Source organism: Plutella xylostella, chromosome 27, assembly GCF_932276165.1.
Source record: "Plutella xylostella chromosome 27, ilPluXylo3.1, whole genome shotgun sequence".
NCBI lineage: Eukaryota > Metazoa > Arthropoda > Insecta > Lepidoptera > Plutellidae > Plutella > Plutella xylostella.
The window spans coordinates 2,609,765-2,632,876 of NC_064007.1; the positions used below are offsets into that span (position 1 = coordinate 2,609,765).

Genomic DNA, 23,112 nt, shown 5'->3' on the forward strand with positions numbered 1-23,112 from the left:
ATCATTCGTCGTACTTTCACAGTAACCTTTAAACCTTGTTTTTCAGAGTTTACATGGTCCGGCTACCACCAAACTTTGACTGGAAGAACTTGACGGCGCCAAAAGACCTCCAAGTTATAAGTTACGAAGAAGCGCATTCAGTGCAACCGACCTTTGGAGCTTACATGACCGATATATTTAACAAGTAAGTCCATACATAATACTATTAAATAAAATTTGAATTTATTTAGGCACTTATCACACTTACATACAAATAGTATAAACTTTTTCACGATTTCAAATCAACACAATGCTACATTCAACTGACTTCCAACTTTATAACCAATAGGCTATGTCTGAAAAAATTAAACAACGCTCATAATTTTTCTGATGATAGGAATAACCCTCCGTATCATCCTAAAAAAATCTCAGATTTTTCCTATGCGTCAGTAATTTTATAAAAATAAAAACATTTTAAGTTTCACAAAACGGGGATATGATGGCACTTCAGGACATTTTCCATCGTCTCTATAGGCATTAAAAAAAAAATATGACAGGTTTTGATGTGACGTTGTAGGTCTATGGATAGACGTGTGACCAAAGAGTATGTAAAAGCTGACGCCTGTCAATTTTTTCTTTTTTATTGCCCATATATTTTTATAGAGACGATGGAAAAAGTCCTGAAGTGCCATCATATCCCCGTTTTATGAAACTTGAAATGTTTTTATTTTTATAAAATTACTGACGCATAGGAAAAATCTGAGATTTTTTTAGGATGATACGGAGGGTTATTCCTATCATTAGAAAAATTATGAGCGTTGTTCAATTTTTTCAGACATAGCCTATTCTATTCTTATACCTCATTGGATTAATTTAGCGTATCTAAAGAAACAATGTGAATGAGGCTGTCACATAAGTGGTAGTACCTACTCTGAAATAAATCAAACTTTCTCCACTCCTCAGTGAAAAGTACCCCCCGGAATACGAGCTAATAATGGGCGATGACAAGACGATGGTGGTGAATGGATTGTGCAATAAATGTACAAAGCGCCCGCGCAGACCTCCGCCGCCACCGCCGCCGCAAATATACACTACCCCGGCTACCACTACCAAGGTATGTATTGTGTTCATGATCACGAGTCTTGTGTACGTTTACCCTTTATATCTTTTGGACCTTAAGTCGATGTATAAAGTTCAAAATATGATGGTCATATAACGTCCAGAGCCTTATAAAGGGTTAAAGCAAATCAATAGGGTCTGCGAAAGAGCCTTCATGAGTGGGGTAGTACTAAACGAATGACGCTATTTTAACTGGTTAATCCTTTCACAAGGGTGGCAAAGCCTAGACGGGCTGTAGTGTTTGTCACCGACACGCTAAAAAGAATGTAAATCAATGCGGCCCGAAAAAAATATCTAGTATGTAACTAACTGGTCTTGCGAGCGTGTGTGTTTAGGATACTCGGACCGAATTTATGTCGCTTTGTTGTTTTTTAAATATAAAGTGCCTCCACCGCAAGGATTATAGTCTAAACATTTATTATTCTGTTCGTGTTTTCCACTCGAAATCTAGCTTTTCTAATGAAAGGCACACAACCACTAATCAATATCAATTATTACAAAACAAACTTATTCTTATGTCTACAGGAGGACGAGTTTGCGCTATTCGAAGAGAGCGACACAACGGCGGAACCGGAAGTGGAAGAGAAGAAGGAGAAGAGGTCATTCAGGAGCGAGAATAGACACATCTATCTGCTGAAAGATAGGTAAGAATTATATGGTTACATACTTGCGGGGTGTAAGGGCGTAATCAGAAAACGTAAAAAAATAATTAGGATGGATGAATGAGGGGCAAATGGGGTAGATGTTACTAGACATTTTGAAAGTCTTCAAGTATATTTTTTTACTTGAAACGGTTTCAGTTGTAGCCCTTTTCCGTATGAAACATCCATCCGCTCCATACTTACAAAACTAGCTTTTGCCCGGATTAAATTCGTAGTTATTTATTTATCGTATGGCTTTACTGGTTAGGTACATAAAATAATATTAAAATAAGAATTTATAGACGTCACTAAAAACTACAATTATTTAAATATGCAGTAGCGCTGCTGGTGAGGTTGGTGAAGTCATCGGCAGGTCCGGCATATTTTGTGATAGGACACTCGAAGACGATGTGGTCTATGGTCTGCTGTGGGTGTCCGCATTCGCAAGCTGCTGACTCGCTCCACCCCCACTTATGCCAGAGGTATGCACAGTTGCCTACTCCTGTTCGCAGGCGGTTAAGTCGGCACCAGACACTCCGCGGTTCACAGAAGCCAGCTGGGCGTTGGGTTGTGCTTGGTACAAATAGTTTGCGAGATGGTGGGTTTTCGCTCCATTCACTTCTCCACGCATCGCCAGCTTTCCACGAAGGGTTGTATGTGTGGAAGCTCTTGGCAGGAGGGTCACGTGACTTAAGCCGTGTCTTTTTTAAGGGCTCAAGATCCTCGTTGATTGGCAGGGTAGGGTTTCCCAGGATCTTAACCATCTCAGTAGTAACAATGGGTCTCCTTCCAATGAAGGCTTCTCTAATTATTTTACATAAATCTTCTTCGTAAATCACTCTATTTACCCCCAGAGACCCAAACACCTCATACGATGACGTAATGTGGAGACCCACGACAGGGTTCAGACAAAGTTAAGCTTGTAGCCGCAGAAAACTGAAAGTTGTGAAATTTTAAATCTCTGGGTCTCAGGAGGTTATAAAAAACCGGCATCAAAATCCGTCCTGTAGTACATCTAAGCATACATACAGACAGACACAGAAAGCTATTTCGCTTTATACTATGTAGTAATTACCTCCTTTCTTTTTAGCGGCGACTACGGCAAAGACCCGATGATGAGCGACCGTCTGGCGGAGGACTTGGAAGAAGACGCGGAGGTGCGGGACGGCGCGCTCGACTCACACTCCAACTACACGCTGTTTGTGGAGCTCATGCGTGAGTATAGTGTAGTGCACAAGGCGGACTTAATGCTAAAAGCATTTTAAGGGCTACACGAGCGTAATTTTGTGAGTCGCGTATGTAATTTCGGTCGCAGAAATTCTGTTAAGCTGCCACACGGGCGCATTTTTTTTCATTAGCTTTCCAACGTTTGGGTGATTTTGTGAGTTGTCGAATTCTGTCCGAATTGTGCATGTGAGTCGGCAGACAACTCATTTTGCGTCACCGTGTGAATCTAATAGGACTTTTGTATGGAACCGAATGCGGCAGATGTTACGCTACCGATAATACGCGACTCACAACTCACAAAATTACGCTCGTGTGGTATCATATCACCCAAACGTTGGAAAGCTAATGAAAAAAATGCGCCCGTGTGGCAGTAGTCGTGTGGGACCCTTAGTGGTGACTACAGCAAGGACCCTATGATGAGCGACCGACTGGCGGAGGACTTGGAAGAAGACGCGGAGGTGCGCGACGGCGCGCTCGACTCACACTCCAACTACACGCTGTTTGTGGAGCTCATGCGTGAGTAGACTATAGTGCACAAGGCGGACTTAATACTAAAAGCATTCTCTACCGGCCAACCTACAAGAGGTACAGGTGCAAAAGACTCGCTCTCGAACTACACGCTGTTTGTGGAGCTCATGCGTGAGTATAGTGTATTGTACAAGGCGGACTTAATGCTAAAAGCGTTATCTACCGGCCAACCTACAAGAGGTACAGGTGCAAAAAGACTCGCTCTCGAACTACACGCTGTTTGTGGAGCTCATGCGTGAGTATACATATATGTGGGGACATCTCACACACGGCCATCCGACCCCAAGCTAGGCTGAACCTGTGTTATGGGTGTCGGACAGTTGATATATCTACACAAATACTACGGTAACCGGTCATTTTATTCCATGCCTAATTATTTACAACACTAATTATTTATAACACTGTAATGTATAACTCCTTTTAACATTTTGATTTGTTTTACGACTCTTGACATGTAATTTTTTTATTTTTATTTTTATTTTATATACTTAAGTTGAATAATGTGATGATGATGCATTAATGGGATGACTGAATCTCGGGCCGTTTGCCCGCATTGCCCCGGTTCCTCAAGGCAGTTTGTTGTCCCACGGGGTTTAAATGTCCACATTAGTCGGGTACATAGGGGCGCGCTCCCCCACCGGTCTCAGGCGACTGCGCAAGATGGGATTGACGATGGCCCGCCACAAAGTCCACAATCAGCGCTGGGCAATCTTTCTCAATTACGCAGAAATGTTCGCGTGTTGAAACATGTCCCGAAAGGTGCGAGAAGTTTGGCGAGAAGTAAATTATCTCAATTAATTGAGAGATGTGTGCAGTCGAATGATACCGGTGATTGGTACGCCCTGCTTAGTTTTTCTTATACCTGCTTGAGAGTCCCATGCCCTGGCGATAAAAGTCGATCCCTGACCTCAAAAGTAAAGGCCAATATTTTGGCTAGCGATTTGGGCGACTCGCTTTCACAAAATGTGGCACCGTCGAATGTAGTGGTTGGCCGCCGCGCACTTTACAGAGCTGTGGAAACCAAGGTCCATGATGGGGATCTAAGCGGTGCGGTAAGAATCCTCTTGTCTGACTGCTCCATTGCGGAGAACAACGAGGAGACTTTAGAGGCTTTACGCCTCAAGCACCCGGCGCCTGGACGTTCTATGAATTTCCCGCCTGAGCCTACCTCGTCTGATGAATACCTGGTTGTGGAGGTGGGTGATGTTGCGCGTGCTATTGGCTCATTTAATAATGGCTCTGCGGCGGGGCTAGACGGTATTCGGCCCGAACTGCTGAAGGAGTTGACGTCGTCAGGCGTTGGAGACAACGGTGCCACTCTGCTGCAATCTATTTGCAATCTGTCAAATTTCCTGCTCAGAGGTTTGGTCAACAGGGAAGTTTGCCCGTTTTTATATGGCGCTTCCCTGTGTGCTTTAAAAAAGAAGGACGGCGGCATCCGACCCATCGCGGTGGGCAGTGTACTCCGGCGTTTAGTCGCCAAGCTGGGGTGTGCCGCAGTGAGAGACGTCATGTCCCAGCGTTTGCAGCCTCATCAGTTGGGTTTTGGCGTACCCTTGGGCTGTGAGGCTGCTATACACGCGACGCGGTCTTTCGCGTTTTCCCGCGATGGTTCGGATGACGTGATCATCAAGGTTGACCTCAGGAACGCCTTTAACACGGTTGAGAGGGACATAATTTTGGCGCGGGTTAGAGATCATACCCCAGCGCTGTACCCTTTTCTCCATCAGTGCTATTCGAAACCAAGTAATTTATTCTATGGTGATAGCCTGGTGGAGTCAAGGGTGGGTGTTCAACAGGGCGATCCTTTAGGCCCTTTGATCTTTAGCCTGGCCACCCAAGATGTTGTGGCTCACTTGCGCTCTCCTCTCAACGTGTGGTATCTAGATGATGGTACCTTGGGGGGCAGCCCAGAGGTAGTTTTGGCTGACATTGAGACCCTGAAACAGGGTCTCAGTAACTTGGGACTGTGCTTGAACACACAGAAATGCGAGCTGTTTCCATGTTCGGGGCAGCTGCCTAGCGATACCCGCATGCGAGTGGAAGCCGCGGTCCCGGGGGTGAATTTGTTAGTCAAATCGGACTTCACTCTTCTGGGTGCTCCCATCTTTGCTGAGGGTGTTCCTGGGGTCATCCTTTCCAAACTCAGGAATTTGACAGACACTAAGCCCCACCTCAAGCAGCTCTCTGCGCATGTGGCTCTAACCATTTTGCGCAGCTGTTTGTCCATCCCAAGGCTGACATATACTCTTCGTACTGCGCCGGTCTGGCTGTGCGGAGAGGAGTCCTTGAGGTATGACAACATGCTCAGAGAGTTGCTTGAGAGTGTTCTCAACGTGGGGATGTCAGACCTCCAGTGGTCTCAGGCGGCACTACCCATCAGGCATGGGGGTTTGGGCATTCGTCGCCTTCAGGACATCGAGCTGCCGGCTTTTCTGGCCTCGGCGAGCGGGGTGTTGGAGTTAGTCACTCGTATCTTACAAGTCAATGGTGATGACTTTAGCATTCCGTTCGCTGAAGAGGCCTTGAGTCTCTGGCGTGCTCGTTGTCCTGGCTGTGATGATCCCGACTTTCCCGAGCGACAGCGCGCTTGGGATGAGGAGATCTGCCGAGTATCCCTCGATAGCCTCCTAGGGCATAGCTCGGGGGCTGAGCGTGCGCGTCTGCTGGCTGTATCCCGCCCTGAGTCCGGGCTGTGGCTTCACGCTTTGCCATCGCCGCACTTAGGGACTTTGTTAGATGACAATTCCTTGCGTGTGGCGGTGGCACTTCGTCTGGGCTGTGACGTATGTCAGCCGCATCGCTGTGTTTGTGGTGCAAACGTTGACGTGCAGGGGCGCCATGGGCTTCATTGTGTCCGAAGTGCAGGCAGAATCTCACGGCATCACGCAATAAATGATATCGTTCGGAGGGCTCTCATTTCTGCTGACATTCCGGCGGTTCTTGAGCCGCCGGGGTTGAGTCGCAGTGATGGGAGGCGTCCGGACGGTCTCACCTTGATACCGTGGGAGAAAGGTAGGACGCCACATGCGTCTGCACATTTGCCCCATCCCACGTGGGGCACACTGCTGGCACGGTGGGTGCGGCTGCCGAGACGGCTGCACGACAGAAGTGCGTCAAATACGGCCAGTTGATTGCGGGTGGCTATATTTTTGTGCCTCTTGCCATTGAGACCACTGGGGTTTGGGGGGAACAGGGGAGGCAGTTCGTCAGGGAGATTGGGCGACGCTTGAGGAGCCGCGGTTTTGACTACCGCTCTGGGGCGTACCTGGCACAGAGGATCTCCCTTGCCGTGCAGCGCGGCAACGCAGCTAGCGTTATGGGGACTTTTGGGTCGGGTGCGTCCTGGGGTGGTTTATTTAGCTAAGTAAGTTGTGTTTTGTTTGTTTTAATTTTTTATTTTTTGTATTTTATTTTTGACGAAGCTAGGGTGGATTTTATGTTTAATGTTTGATAAATTTTGTATTTTATTTAATAAATGATTCCTTTAAATACTCCTTTTTGTCCCTAATAAAGTTAAAAATAATAATTTAATCACTCATCACCTTATTATCTTCTTACTATCTATCTTTCCACAGCGGGTGGTGATGATGACGAGCCAATGTACAGCGAGTACTTAAACGTGCTGATGCCGGCGCCGAGCCCGCCCGCGCCCAGACCCGTCAACGTACTCGAAATTGTGTTGCAGGTAAGAAATAAAGAAAGAAAATTTTAAGCTTGTGCTTGTGTACGGAAGCGTCTTGAATCGGTGACGTTATGGACATATTGGCGTGCCATAGTCTTCATCATCTTAATCTTCATCAACAGCCACAATGGCTGGATATAGGTCTCTCACTCTATTCTCTGCCTTCCTCAATCTTTACTGTCTATGTACAATGTACATAGTAGTATCTAAACGTGCTGATGCCGGCTCCGAGCCCGCCCGCGCCCAGACCCGTCAACGTGCTCGAAATTGTGTTGCAAGTAAGAAAAACATACATACATATTATGCTCAGGACTTTAATTCCAAAGGGGTAGTCTAGTCATCCGCTTTTACATTGTACATTTATGCTCACGTGATAGGTCGCCGTAGTATCGCCGTTTTTGAATGAGTACAATGCACTTAGAATATACATCTAGAAAGGTGAGAAAAAGAAATACTGTTAGAAATGTATGATTGTATTGTATAGTAAATGTGAAAGCAAGGGTCATGATTCAGTAAACGTTATAGACATACGAGTATTAACATGCGATAGTCTTCATCAACAGCCACAATGGCTGGATATGGTATCTCACTCTAATCTCGACCTTCATCAATATTTACTGTCTAAGTACAATGTACAGCGAGTATTTTAATGTGCTGATGCCGGCGCCGAGCCCGCCCGCGCCCAGACCGGTCAACGTGCTCGAAATTGTGTTGCAGGTGAGATAGAAATAGGCTATCTTCAGCGTATAACCATCACCTGTTAGACACAGGTGGGTTCCTCTATACTGACAAAAAACGAACAAACGAGAGCTGTCGTGCAATCGACAAGTTTAATGCAACGGTATGGAGTCGGGGCTTGCGCAGCAGCCCTCCGAAACTTAGTTTTTCGTCATATAGAGAGACCCCTCAGGTCCTATGGACCGCCAAAAACGACTATTCTCATACGACCACACAGTGACCTACAGTGTCCTTAGTTATCTGGTATTGGCCAATCATCTAGAAAAAATATCCTTACATACTAAACATAAGCTGGTTCAGATAATTATAACGAATCTACTTTATTTCAGATAACATGCGGAATCCTAGCCCTAGTCCTGATAGCAATGATAGCATTCTGCATCATGCACACTCGGAAAGCGAGGAAGATGCCGCCTCACGCGCACGTCGAAATGAACCCTATACAGGTGGCATTAAGGTTGGTTAAAGTGTATTATGATGCTAATATTTAATTATTTATATGTTCTGAGCCATAAAAAGCCTTTCGTCGCCGTGCTAAGTTACGTAAATCGATGCACTAATATATTTTTAAAACGATATCTTTCTCGGATTCTGGTTACACTAGTGGAACTTATAAAAGGATTTCTGTACAGTCCATGTATTTAGTAGCTATACCATTTGTTCCATGTCGTCCTCACATACCGCTTATTCTTTCATCCAAACATAATACACCAACTATTTTGGAGTTCGCCAAGGGTTGTTAAATAAAATCCAATTCAAATCTTCCCCTTCCAGATACGTAGTAGAGCAAGTGCTAAGCAGCCGCGGCGGCACGCACACGGGCGCCCCTCCCCCCGACCTGCCGCCCATCCCCCGCGCGCTCCTCCCCGCCGCCTGGGCCGAGAGGCACCGCGACACCGACCTCGGCTTCCAGAAGGAGTTCGAGGTTAGTGTTGTTACGAAGTAGTACCGACGAGTGCCGATAGATGGCAGTAAAGTTAGTGTTGACACGACGTAGTACCGAAGAGTGCCGATAGATGGCGCTAAAATGGAATACGTCATACTTCGAGGTTAGTGTTGACAGGAAGTAGTACCAAAGAGTGCTGACAGATGGCAGTAAATACGAGGCTAGTGTTGACACTATGTACTGTAGTACCGAAGGTTGCCGACATATGGCAGTAATATGCAATATGGAATGTAGAGCGCGGGGGTATAGACACACGGGGCCCCGCCCCCCGACCTGCCGTCCATCCCCCGCGCGCTCCTCCCCGCCGCCTGGGCCGAGAGGCACCGCGACACCGACCTCGGCTTCCAGAAGGAGTTCGAGGTGAGTGTTGTAACGAAGTAGTACCGACGAGTGCCGCTAGATGGCGCTAATACGGAAAACATCGTACTTCGAGGTTAGTGTTGACACGAAGTAGTGTCGAAGGCTGCCGATAGGTGGCAATGAAGCGGAATACGTACATCGGTTTATGTATTCCTACATCGCCATACAGAGGTTCCATTCCCGTAAATACAACAAAATGTATAATGGACAACATTTCATTTTCTTTACTCTATATTTTTATTAGTTATTCGGAAAGTTTATAGAAAATTAGTGGACCCGTATTTTTTTATTTTGTATATACATAAATTTTTGCATGTTATTTTTAACTTTAAAGTTAATTATTTTAAAACCGGAAGTGACGTCACATATTAGGCTCAATTTTTATTTTTTTCTATTGCCTGAGTCTTGAAAAAAACATAAATGACACTGACAAGTGACATTTAAACTTTGTTTACATGCCAACCAACAAATGGGTCATTTTCAAATGACCTTGATATTTCTAATGATGGAAAGTAGGTACTTATCATGTAAAAAAATAAGTAGAAGCATTTTTTCAGCTGTGTAGGCGGTGGCATGCTCTGGGACATATTATATAGAGGTCATCTCTTAATAATAAATAAAAAAAATAGTCAGAAAGTGTCAGAACAGAATTAATGAAAATGACCCAAATAAACAACAACGTCACGATAAAACGTCAACGTCAATCAAAAATGAAAGTGACAGTTACTTTGTTTTTAAATCTATAGGCTTTGATCATCAAAATGCATCGCACCTGATGCATGACGTCATCAGCACTTTTTTACTATTTTATGATTTTCTCGAAAATGATACATCAAAAAAATACAAAAACATTTTTTTTGTGGCCTTTAGAGCTAAATCTCGAAATGGTTTTCGATTTATAGCAGCTTTAGTTTTTTGAAATGTTGTCCATTAAATCTGTAAAAATCTTGCACAATTATATAGTTATCGTCCTCTTTCTGTCAAGACAATCATCAGTTTTCAGACTCCTTCTGACTGAAGACTTCCGATAGATCATAGCTTACCCAAACATTTACATTGTTACAATGGACAACATTTCATTTTCTTTACCCTATATTTTTATTAGTTATTCGGAAAGTTTATAGAAAATTAGAGGACCCGTATTTTTTTATTTTGTATATACATAAATTTTTGCATGTTGTTTTTAACTTTAAAGTTAATTATTTTAAAACCGGAAGTGACGTCACATATTAGGCTCAATTTTTATTTTTGTCTATTGCCTGAGTCTCGAAAAAAAACATAAATGACACTGACAAGTGACATTTAAACTTTGTTTACATGCTAACCAACAAATGGGTCATTTTCAAATGACCTTGATATTTCTAATGATGGAAAGTAGGTACTTATCATGTAAAAAAATAAGCAGAAGCATTTTTTCAGCTGTGTAGGCGGTGGCATGCTCTGGGACATATTATATAGAGGTCATCTCTTAATAATAAATAAAAAAATAGTCAGAAAATGTCAGAACAGAATTAATGAAAATGACCCAAATAAACAACAACGTCACGATAAAACGTCAACGTCAATCAAAAATGAAAGTGACAGTTACTTTGTTTTTAAATCTATAGGCTTTGATCATCAAAATGCATCGCACCTGATGCATGACGTCATCAGCACTTTTTTACTATTTTATCATTTTCTCGAAAATGATACATCCAAAAAATACAAAAACATTTTTTTTGTGGTCTTCAGAGCTAAATCTCGAAATGGTTTTCGATTTGTAGCAGCTTTAGTTTTTTGAAATGTTGTCCATTATAAAACTACATTAGTCTAAAATCACGTCAGCCTTAACAACTCATTCCAACTCACACTAACTAACACCCACCGAAACTAACCTCCAAAAACAATGGTTACAAAACGACCAGTTATTACAGATGCTGCCCGACTGTTTCCCCGACCGTACTACGCATGCGTCGGAGGCTCGGGAGAACCAATCAAAGAACAGATATCCAGACATCAAGGCCTATGACCAGACCAGAGTGAAGTTGCAGCAGATTGATGGGATTGTCGGATCGGATTATATAAATGCTAACTATGTGATGGGGTATAAGGTTGGTTTCGTTTTGTTTTTAAAATAGAGAAGAATGTAAGAGTACTATAGTATTGGTATTATCAAATTTCATGTCTACACATTTCACATTTATCAAGGAAAAATAAGTGTGAAATGTGTAAACATGATGCTGTTATTTCTCGTAGGTAAACCGGATAAAAGTAGACTTCGATATCTACAAATAACGTAGCCTTCAATTCATAAAACAATATCATCAAAACCGGATCGTCATATCCGTATATTACCCCCCAAAAACTACACAAACATTACTTCATTTTAATATTTCTATATTTATTAATATCCCCCTATTGCTATGTCCTATAATATTTCTGAACTATCGCTTACTGTGATGCTATCTCTGTCTTGTGCCGTGTCTGCTACTGTGTCTAACTTGGTCTCTTTCACTCCTGTGCTTTCTAAGGACCCCGCGGATACTAGTCAGGTATTGCATGGCACATAACTCTTCTAATATTATGCTGAATCTTTATAATTTACATGGTGTTTATTGCTGTATTGCCCCTCCCTTACGGATTTTGACTGGTTAGACTTCTAAGCTCTTTTAAGCTAATTTCTTGTGATATCTGTATAAGATTAATGATAACTTAGTAGAATCACGTGTACGCGAGTAAACTAAGTAAACTCCATCAGGCATTATAATAAAGGTAACCTTTTCTGAGTTATAATGGTAGGCAAAAGAATACACCAAAGAGAGCATTGGAAATCTTTTGAATATGGGAAATGAGATAAAACCATTCATTAATTAAGTTCAATCAACTAAACTAAGTAACTAGATTAAGTAAAATTGGTACGTTCAGAAATGCTACCAATTTAACTCAACAAACACCAAAACACCGAAACCCGCCATCCCGGCCACCCCACTAACCACTTCCTCCCCTCACACACAGGAACGCAAGCAGTTCATCTGCGCCCAAGGCCCCACCGATGCCACCGTGGACGACTTCTGGCGCATGGTGTGGGAGCACGGGCTCGAGCTGATCGTGATGCTGACCAACCTCGAGGAGTACAGGTAATGATGACGAGGTATTGAGTGATAATTACTATATATATCTGTTCTCATAGATAGAGGTTCTGACTGGTTCCGACTGTGTAGCTTACTGTTGTAGTCAGTTTATTCCACAGTGAAGTCAAGTAAGTGCAGAAAATAGTGGATACCTGGATAGTTATTTCTTTTCGTGTTCAATAAAGTAAGGAGCACACCAGAACACCGATGACCATTTTACCTCTACCTCCATGACAAAGATCACAGTATCCTATCTCCCATTCAATTCCACAGTAAAGTAAACTGTAGCAAGCATTGCATAGCTCTTTCCCTTTGTGTAAAGTAAGGGCTGCATTATGATAACATTTCCGGAACAGCAGAGGCTACCCTCAGCGTATACCGTTTTAAATCTTTATGTCCTTTACGACAGTAATCATAATCATCAATTCTCATCCACAGTAAAGTGAAGTGCAGTAAATACTGGCCGGATGAGCTGCGCGGCTCGCGCGCGTTCGGAGCCATCACTGTGACGCACGTTGAGGAGAAACGGTGAGTGCGATGAATGTCGGAGTAAATACTCGAAAGTATAAATAATCGAAACACGATAAGTATAAACTAGCTAAAAAGAAATATTTTTGGACTACATTTCTTTTTTTACTTTTATGTAGCTTGGGCCTCTCTCGCTACTTTTCACCAACAATAATGCATTGCCTGGCCTACCCTGATAGAGAGTACACTAGTACAAGTCATAAGTGTATTAATGTCTGTGCCTGAAGAAAAACGAGAATGAAATAGTTTTTAGTTTGAGTTACTTACAAGGTGCCATAAATTAAAACTATTTTAGCTTTTTTGAATGACTATGAAACTGCGTGTGAAATTGTGTTATTGTATTTTCAGGTACTCTGATTACGTAGTGAGAGAGCTGAAGATAAGCAAGCAGCCGACCAACTCGGACGGACAACCCATCATGGAAACCAACGGGTTCAAACGGAACGGTGGTATGTTATATGTTCACTATTATGATTTAATTATAAGCAAGAAAAGCCGTAATACCTTATCCAACATGCAACCTTATGGATGTGATCTTGTTACCGTTAATATAAGAATTCCGAGGACCATTTCTACGGAAGCATAATATGATGCGTTGTGGTGCTGCACCGTAAAGTTTGTGCCTTTTCATTTCGACGATCAAAAGATGATTTTTCAAAATCTATTACAACAAAAAAATATTTTCAATGCGGTTCCACAACGCAGACTGCGTGTGACTGTGCTTTCTCACTATAGATTACTTATTGGTATTAGCCTGCCTTTCCAGCAAAGTAACCTTAGTTTTTTGTGTGCCGAGCTACACGGCATGCCCCGGCAAGCATACCTCTTTACAAACAATAGGCCTTTACGTATGCGTTTTATTCTTCGTATAAATATACAGAGTTACAGAAGTGCTTTAAAAATTAAAAAACCGACTTCAAAAAACCACTACAATGTAAGAAATAATTTAAGGTTTACACAAATTCTACAACACGAAGTAGTTGCTATATACCGTTGAGGAGTTCCCCTGACTGCCTTCCGTTTCCATCATCAGATCAGCTCAAGGTCACCATCATATTTTTTTGTTATAAGAACTATATTTACGTTCTTAATTTCATTAGTTTCGGTTAATATGTGCCCAAAATTGAAATTCATACCCTGTTTTTACCCCTTTACCCACCCTTGGGGGAGAGATAAAATTCTGAAAAAAAATGGGACCACCTGGAAGCTCAACCCAATACAACAAAAAAAGAATTTTCAAAATCGGTTCATAAACGGCGGAGTAATCGGTGAACATACATAAAAAAAATATAAAAAAAAAAAAAAAATATCCCGACGAATTGAGAACCTCCTCCTTTTTTTGAAGTCGGTTAAAAATGACTCCCTAATCCCTGAACCCTGACTCTATGACAGCCAAAACGGCTTATTTATACCACTTTTGCAAATCTCTGTATTTACATAATATCTTAACGTTAAGGGCCCGTACAGGGTGACGTGCCGCGCCAATTTTGGGTTTTCAATGCTCTTCACACAGCACACGCAGTGACACGCACACATGTTAGTTTGCACAGTGGGTCGATAAACTTTTACTCGCCAACTTTATTGACAATTATGTTCAAGTACATTTTGGGTGATTTTAGGGTAAGTAAGTATAATTCTTACTTACACTGGTAGGCACCAGGAAAGAGTAGAAATTAAAAAGGGGTGCCACTTTTCTCCATACTCGGAACCCGATTAGATTTCTAAACAAATGTGGTATTTACTTGTAGAAAGGTAACTACAGGTATTAAAGTGTAGATAATAAGTTATACTAAGGGTATACTAAGCCGAAAGGGGATGACTCAAGGGGTCATTCTGAACAACTTTAGTTCTACGAGTTTTGCAAAAACGCGAACAACTTTAGTTCTACGAGTTTTCCATGGTAAAAAGTCACGTGTCAACAAAGGTTCTATGATAAAGTTTTTTTTTGGTTAATTTTTAAAACTCGTAGAACAAAAGTTCAGAATCAGTCTCACTTGTTTTAACCCGACTGCCGAAGGAGGAGAGTAATGTTTTTTGATTGTATGTATGTATGTTTGTAAGTATATTTTTTGGTGGCAGAATAATATTTTATTTTATTTTTAGGGTTTCGTAGCTCAAAAGGAAAAAAGCAACAGACCTCTTTGTTGTCCGTCTGTCTGACTGACTGTCTGTCACCGCCCTTTTTCTCAGAAACGGGTAAAGATATCAAGCTGTTATTTTGCATAGATATGGGGAGTACCCCAAAATATTGGGGTACTCCCTCTCCCATACAAGTAAATTGGGGCTGATATTTTTTCCGGTTATTTTGATGGTGTAGGTAGGGTATCGTTGAACAGGTCTTTTAATATAATAGGTATAAAAAAGGTTAAAATATTATTATTTTGCTTTTACCCTTAAATTTGGGGACCACACCATAGACAAATCCTAAATAAAAAATGATTTCAATAGATGGCGTGTTTTTATGTTGGGTAACTCAGAATAAGAAGTGATGAAATCTCAGAATAATAATGGTCAATGGTGCTATTCCGCTGAGCACTGAAACCGGTGGGACACAAGTGAAAAGTGGTCATGGAAATGCACTAGGGTAGACCCTGCTCCTAGAACAAGGCATGAGTTTGTGATTTGTGTGCGAGGATGGAAACTTTGAATATTTTCTTGTTTTTTTTATTATTGATGCAATAACATATAGTATTTTTTCTGAGTTACCAACCGAAGTCACCCCGTGACAGGGTGACTAGATAGGTACTTCTGCAAATTACACCATCTATCGTTGGTTTTTAGGGTTCCGTAGCCAAAATGGCAAAAACGGAACCCTTATAGTTTCGTCATGTCCGTCTGTCCGTCTGTCCGTCTGTCCGTCTGTCACAGCCGATTTACTCGGAAACTATAAGTACTACAGTGATGAAATTTGATGGGAATATGTGTTGTATGAACCGCTACAAAAATATGACACTAAATAGTAAAAAAAAGAATTGGGGGTGGGGCCCCCCATACATGTAACTGAGGGATGAAATTTTTTTTTTCGATGTACATACCCGTGTGGGGTATCAATGGAAAGGTCTTTTAAAATGATATAAAGTTTTCTAAAAAACATTTTTCTTAAAGTGAACGGTTTTTGAGATATCAGCTCTCAAAGTCGTAAAAAGTATGTCCCCCCCCCTCTATTTTTATAACTACGGGGTATAAAATTCTAAAAAAAATAGAGGTGATGCATGCTAATTAACTCTTTCAACGATTTTTGGTTTGATCAAAGTATCTCTTATAGTTTTTGAGATAGGTTGATTTAACTGTAATTTTGCTGCTACGGAACCCTTTGTGCGCGAGCCCGACTCGCACTTGGCCGGTTTTTTTAGTAACTACTGTCTATAGAAGAAATTCCGTCATTGTCAATTTTACGTTACGAATGAATTTAGTAAACCCAGTAAACCTAACTAATCCAGAGGAAACCTAAAATATCTTTCTGTCTCTCTGAAAAACATACTTAATAGCTCAAACTCGATGCTTTTAGCTATTAACATCTTTGAAATAAAATTCAGTCACCACCTTGTTACTGCCCTCATCAGATCCTCACGAGACCATACCTCAACCAGCACCATGAGACTGTGTTTTTGAATCCTAATCTAATGTTCCTACGTTTTGTCATCACTTAGATCCATTTGCTATATTCCAGCTCCTCATCGGACCTTTACGAGACTGTAATGTCACGCGAGAACATTGCCCACTATCTAATTTAATTTAACACATTGAATTCCGACTACGCAATATTGCGTAGTACGTACCATGTGGATAGTGACATTAGGTACCTTCGGCACTCAATGGGTTAATGTATTGAATATAGTGTAAGAATTATGCTTCCTCAATTTCAAATCAAATTATGTTGGTGTCATAAAAGTTGAAAAAGTGCAATGACAACCAATGTGTAGTGATTTTGTATCTGTACACGAAAAGATCGCGAGCTGTCAGTGCTGCCTAAACCGACGTGACCCTTCTTTGGAGGCCAGCGGCCAACTGAGTCAAACGTCGCTTGTGTTTATGATTTTATAACACATAAAGCCGCCATAGATATTTGTATGAAGATTTGAGGGAAAAAAATTGCTCAAGTTTGTTATTAATTTACACAAAATAGGTGTGTGTTTATTTAAAAACAAGGTATTTAGCGCCTAGTCCAAGCATTTATCTTTATAATTTGATAAGAATCATGTGAAATTTTTTTATAATTACGACACAGTTGTTACAATACGGGAGTATCATTTCCTGGTTTTTCGTGATATTCTGAATTTAATTTACAGTTATCCATAATCATTTACTTAAATTCGAATGATTCAGCACCTAGCTAGACTCTTCGGCTACCTGTGTGATTTTTTTCAAGGCTGTAGAGCATCATTTACTACATAATTCTATGACAATGCCAACCCTCGATTCCCTATTGCAGACCCTTAATAACTTACAAACTATGTACTCTCTAATCATATTTTAACCCACCACATCTCCCCCCACAGACGTAAAAGAACCAGCTACCGGCAGCGCGACGGCGTCCCCGCGCTCGGGCCGCGGCGGCGCGCGCAGAGTGCGTCAGTACCACTTCCTCATGTGGAAGGACTTCGCCGCACCTGAGCATGCTCACTCGATACTCAAGTTTATCAATGTGAGTATTACTTACTTACTCCTCCTATAGAAGAACTCGCCATTTTACTCGGTCCTCTGCTGTGTCCTGTCAGTCGGTACCGTACCGCTATATGGCGACACATCCGCGCTGTACTAATTTAACTAATTTATGCTGCGTAAAGGATGTGAAAGCTAAATAAACTAGGGGATGTTACTCGATTCTACATCGTCTTCATACCAGTGGTAGATAAAAGTCATAGTTTGGTAAAAGTCCCCGCGCTTGGGCCGCGGCGGCGCGCGCCGGGTGCGCCAGTACCACTTCCTCATGTGGAAGGACTTCGCGGCTCCTGAGCATGCTCACTCGATACTCAAGTTTATTAATGTGAGTATTTTGTTGAGTTTTCATTGGTCGAACGGCGCTATACTCCTTTCAAAACTAATACCTGTAAGAACTCACACCATGGCTATGTAGCAAAACGTCACACGCGCTCTCTACTGTAAGTATTGACTGTATTTGTAGTCGGGTAGTTCAGCGCGTTTTCCGCTAGATGGCGATAGTTTTGATGGATGGTGTAAAAAATCTCAGTTTGCATGCTGGTCAATGGCTAAACGTCAAGAGAGAGGAGGTGAACAGACTGATAATCTAACTCAAGAAATATGTTTTTATGTGAAAAATTATAGATTTTTTCTTTTGTTTAACAGCAAAATATTAAATAATGTTTCCTCTCCACAGCGCATGAACGAAGCGGCGGCGGCTCTGAGCGGGCGGCCGATAGTCGTGCACTGCTCCGCGGGTGTTGGCCGCACCGGCACATTGGTATGTCATCGCTTTATAATCAATATTCATGTTTACATATTTTACACTCGTCGTACTTTTACACAAGAGCATCTTATTAATATTAATGTTTACACATCTTACATTCGTCTTAGATTTTCCGCGCAAGCCAGGCAAATGAAGGTTTTTTTGTGAAAATTGCGGAATAAGAAATGGGATTTTACCAATCAGAATTTTTAAATTGGTGCAGTAGTTTGTTAGCCTATCTATTCAATACACTCCAACAAACAATACGTGTCAACAAGTCGATATTAATATTCATGTTTACACATTTTAAACGAAACTGTTGAAGTCAACCCTTTCTTTTTATTGAAGTTGATTAGATAAAGGGTCGTTACGTGACACGGGGACCGCAATGTATTTTAATTTGATATTATAAATCAAATAGATTAAAATCACTAATGCTAAAAATCATATTTTTCTAACAAATATTGATACATTTTTATAGTGCTAAAATCAAATCAATTTCCTTGCCTTCATCATATTATTAACTATGTACACAACCCCAGGTGGCGCTGGACTGCCTGTTACAACAGCTACGGGCGGAGGACCAGGTGTCGGTGTTCAACACGGTGGCGGAACTACGGCGGCAAAGAAACTTCGCTGTGCAGTCTTTGGTGAGATGATATTAGATAAATAGATAAAACGTTCATTTGTTCTACTTAAACATAACGCAGATATTTGCTCATAGGACGAAACCGCTGATTTGAAGTAACCTCCCGTTTAATTTCTTCCGAGTAGGGTGCCAGTAATTGTCCAATTATTATGATTCTTCTTGTTGGTGGCGTCGTTCGTCGTGATTCAATAAAAAATTCGTCGTAGCCGCTGAATCTAATGTTGATAAAAATATTGTGAAATGATCAAAGAAAGGGCTCCTAGCTGTTTTGCCCTACATTTTGTCTGTAAAGTTGTAAGAGTAAATTTATAAAATACCTTTCTTTATCAGCGTTCTATCGTCTGCTGTTTGGGTTGACCTCATTGGTCTTAGATGCATAATAATATATCCAGCAGTAGACTGTGCGTGCAAACATACTCCTATTTACCACACTTTTTGCCCACAGAAACAATACGTATTTATTTACACATACTTTGTATCCACAGAAACAATACCCATATTTAACACATACATTTACCTCCACAGAAACAATACGTCTTCGTGTACCTCGCCCTAGTCGAATACGCCCACTTCGGCGACACGGAGATCCCGGCGGCGCGGCTCAAGGCGGCCGTGGACCGTCTCCGCAACACGCCCGAGGGGCAGGACAAGTGCCTCATGGAGCACGAGTTTGAGGTGACCACACCGCTCTATTACTAGCGACATAAGGTACATATTGCTACATCACACACGGAGATCCCGGCGGCGCGGCTCAAGGCGGCCGTGGACCGTCTCCGCAACACGCCCGAGGGGCAGGACAAGTGCCTTATGGAGCACGAGTTTGAGGTGACCACACCGCTCTATTACTAGCGACATAAGGTACATATTGCTACATCACACACGGAGATCCCGGCGGCGCGGCTCAAGGCGGCCGTGGACCGTCTCCGCAACACGCCCGAGGGGCAGGACAAGTGCCTCATGGAGCACGAGTTTGAGGTGACCACCCCGCTCTATTACTAGCGACATAAGGTACATATTGCTACATCACACACGGAGATCCCGGCGGCGCGGCTCAAGGCGGCCGTGGACCGTCTCCGCAACACGCCCGAGGGGCAGGACAAGTGCCTCATGGAGCACGAGTTTGAGGTGACCACCCCGCTCTATTACTAGCGACATAAGGTACATATTGCTACATCACACACGGAGATCCCGGCGGCGCGGCTCAAGGCGGCCGTGGACCGTCTCCGCAACACGCCCGAGGGGCAAGGCTTATTGTTAGTAAGTAACTTTTGCGCAAGGCTTCGCTCTCGATAAATTTGGCGTAAACTTGGTGCTCACCTACACTATCTCAGGAGCTTACGTGCCAAGTTTCATGATTGTAGCTTGAGCCGTTTGGGCTGTGCGTTGATGTCCCATCAGTCACTTTCTTCTTTTATATATGAGTCTGAGTAGTGATTTTTGGCTTGTATCCATACTTTTCAACATCTGTGTAAATAAACATATTTAATTTCTAACAATGAACTCTAAATCCGTATGATTTCGCTTTGTGTCTTATTTATGTGTGTCTACCACCTCCACCATACAATTCCAAACCAATAACCTTCTATTCCCACTCCACAGAAGATGCTATCCAGCCCCATAGCCGAACCTCTCAAGTCTTGCGCAGCGGGCATGGGGGAAGAACTCCGGGCCAAGAACCGCAGCCAGGAGTTCCTGCCGTACGACCGCAACCGGGTGATCCTGACGCCGCTGCCCGGCCAGGACTTCTCCACGTATATTAATGCGTCTTTTATTGAAGGTAAGTTAGTTTATAGGTATAATTATAAAGTCTGGTTTAGACTAATTTGATGCCAGAATACCCATAATGATCAGCATAGAAAAAATAATACTCATTTGATACTGCAAACTGGTGTCGTAATAGGCATCACAAATGGGAAACTATCTTTCATGATGAGTTAACTCTAGTTTGACAAAAAACGAATGTGACCCATTTGAACGAGACCTATCATGCAGTCGAGTCAGTATGTTTAATAATCTCTTTGCGCGTTTTTGTTAGAGTGACCTACCTGGCTATTTTGATTATGTAATCCTTAACTGAATGATTAAATAATGTAATTGAAAATTTCTAACCTACTTACTCCTTGTTTTCTTCCAGCGTACGACAACTCCGAAGGCTTTATCATCACGCAGGACCCACTGCCGAACACCATCACCGACTTCTGGCGGATGGTGTCCGAGCACAGCGTGTCCACTATTGTGATGCTCAGCGAGGTTAGTACGCGTAGTGTCTACTCATACTCTTATGTCTATTATAGGCATGGCTAGTGAGGTCAGTACGCGCAGTGTCTACTCATCAGTAATCATAGTGTCTATTATATAGCCAGTGAGGTGTCTACTTTACGCATTATGTCTATTGTAGACGTATGTATTTTTAAAAAATTAAGAACTCCTATTCGTTCTTATTTTGACGTCACTTATCGCAAACAGTAGCTATGACAAATTGTCATACCTGCTGATTTTGGAATCATAGCTTCATAGTTTGTCTTGAAGGAACAAAATCAGATATTTTAGGTCTTTCTATGTTTGACATACCTTATAAATGGATTAAAAACCAGAATCACTGAAATTTCACCATCTACTCAACGTAAATTTTCGCCCACAGATAGGCGAAGGCGATCGCAAGTGCCCGCGATACTGGGACGACAACACGGCTACATACGACCACATCTCCGTGCAGTATGAGGACACCGAGTCTCTGCCGTATTACACGAGGAGGCAGTTCCGAGTCACTAATAATAAGGTAATAAAAGACATTATCGTGAAGCAGTAAGCTCTCGAACGGTGGTCGTTATAAAGATCTCTTACTAACCGCTTGGCTCATGGTACCCCCACGCGTATTATCCTAGAGTAGTATCGAATAGAGTCTTTTGCTATCATCTGCCGTGCTGTAATATGCGGCAGTGATAAGGTCCCTAACCTAACAACAAGGTAGTAATGACCATTATCGTAATACACTTTCGAGCGGTGGAGGTTGTAGAGAACTCTTAATAACTTCTTGACTCCTGGTACTAGCGCGCGATTTGTGGGAAATTATTTTTGATTCTATGTCAACTGTTGTTGGTCTATATGAATTGAAAGAGTATTTAGATCCATTTTGACCTGATCGGGTCATTATCATCATCATCATCAGTCTTCTATGGTTTCTGTTGGGTATGACAACACGGCGACATACGACCACATCTCCGTGCAGTATGAGGACACCGAGTCTCTGCCGTACTACACGAGGCGGCAGTTCCGAGTCACTAATAATAAGGTAATAAAAGACATTATAGTGAAGCACTCTCGAATCGTGGACGTTATAAAGATCTCTTACTAACCGCTTAGCTCCTGGTACCCCCACGCGTTTTATGCTAAGAAAAGAGTCGTTTATTATCATCTTCCGTGCTGTTATAATGCGGCAGTGATAAGGTCCCTAATGGCAAGGTAATAAGAACCATTATCGTAAGCCACTTTCGAGCGGTGGAAGCTGTAGAGACCTCTTACTAACTTCATGACTCCTGGTACTCGCGCGCGATTTGTGATAAATTATTTTTGATTCTATGTCAACTGTTGGTGGTCTTTATTAATTAAGGGAGCATTTAGACCTATTTTGACCTGATCGGGTCATCATCATCATCATTATCATCATCATCATCAGTCTATGGTTTCTGTTGGGTATGAGAACACGGCGACATAGACCACATCTCCGTGCAGTATGAGGACACGGAGTCTCTGCCGTACTACACGAGGCGGCAGTTCCGAGTCACTAATAATAAGGTAATAAATAAATAAATAATAATAAATATGTGGGGACATCTCACACACGGCCATCCGACCCCAAGCTAGGCAGAACCTGTGTTATGGGTGTCGGACAGCTGATATATCTACACAAATACATAGATAGATAGATACTAAATATAAATATCAACACCCAAGACCCGAGTACAAATATTTGCCTTCAAACAAATATCTGCCCCAGCCGGGAATCGAACCCGGGACCTTCGGCTCAGTAGTCAGGGTCACTAACCACTACGCCATTCGGTCGTCAAATAATAAGAGATATTATCGTGAAGTACTTTCAAATGGTTAATGTTACAGATATATCTCTTACTAACCGCTGGGCTCCTGGTACCCACACGCTCGATATCGTAAGAAATTAATGGTTTACCATTCTTTT

At 42.2% G+C, this 23,112-nt stretch overlaps 1 protein-coding gene across 1 annotated transcript in view; it reads left to right on the forward strand.

The window, feature by feature from the left end:
- Positions 1-23,112, forward strand: part of LOC105391616 (tyrosine-protein phosphatase 69D) — a 34,679-nt gene that overhangs the window by 7,152 nt on the left and 4,415 nt on the right. Inside the window, exons 9-27 of the mRNA XM_048631095.1 lie at positions 47-184; positions 943-1,093; positions 1,627-1,722; positions 3,365-3,482; positions 7,073-7,182; positions 8,247-8,374; positions 8,692-8,842; positions 11,137-11,313; positions 12,218-12,339; positions 12,772-12,861; positions 13,210-13,310; positions 15,463-15,474; positions 17,376-17,506; positions 18,200-18,283; positions 18,811-18,918; positions 19,443-19,592; positions 20,517-20,694; positions 21,052-21,167; positions 21,559-21,696. Coding sequence (XP_048487052.1) covers positions 47-184; positions 943-1,093; positions 1,627-1,722; positions 3,365-3,482; positions 7,073-7,182; positions 8,247-8,374; positions 8,692-8,842; positions 11,137-11,313; positions 12,218-12,339; positions 12,772-12,861; positions 13,210-13,310; positions 15,463-15,474; positions 17,376-17,506; positions 18,200-18,283; positions 18,811-18,918; positions 19,443-19,592; positions 20,517-20,694; positions 21,052-21,167; positions 21,559-21,696 — 2,299 coding nt within the window. The remainder of the gene's footprint in view (positions 1-46; positions 185-942; positions 1,094-1,626; positions 1,723-3,364; positions 3,483-7,072; positions 7,183-8,246; positions 8,375-8,691; positions 8,843-11,136; positions 11,314-12,217; positions 12,340-12,771; positions 12,862-13,209; positions 13,311-15,462; positions 15,475-17,375; positions 17,507-18,199; positions 18,284-18,810; positions 18,919-19,442; positions 19,593-20,516; positions 20,695-21,051; positions 21,168-21,558; positions 21,697-23,112) is intronic.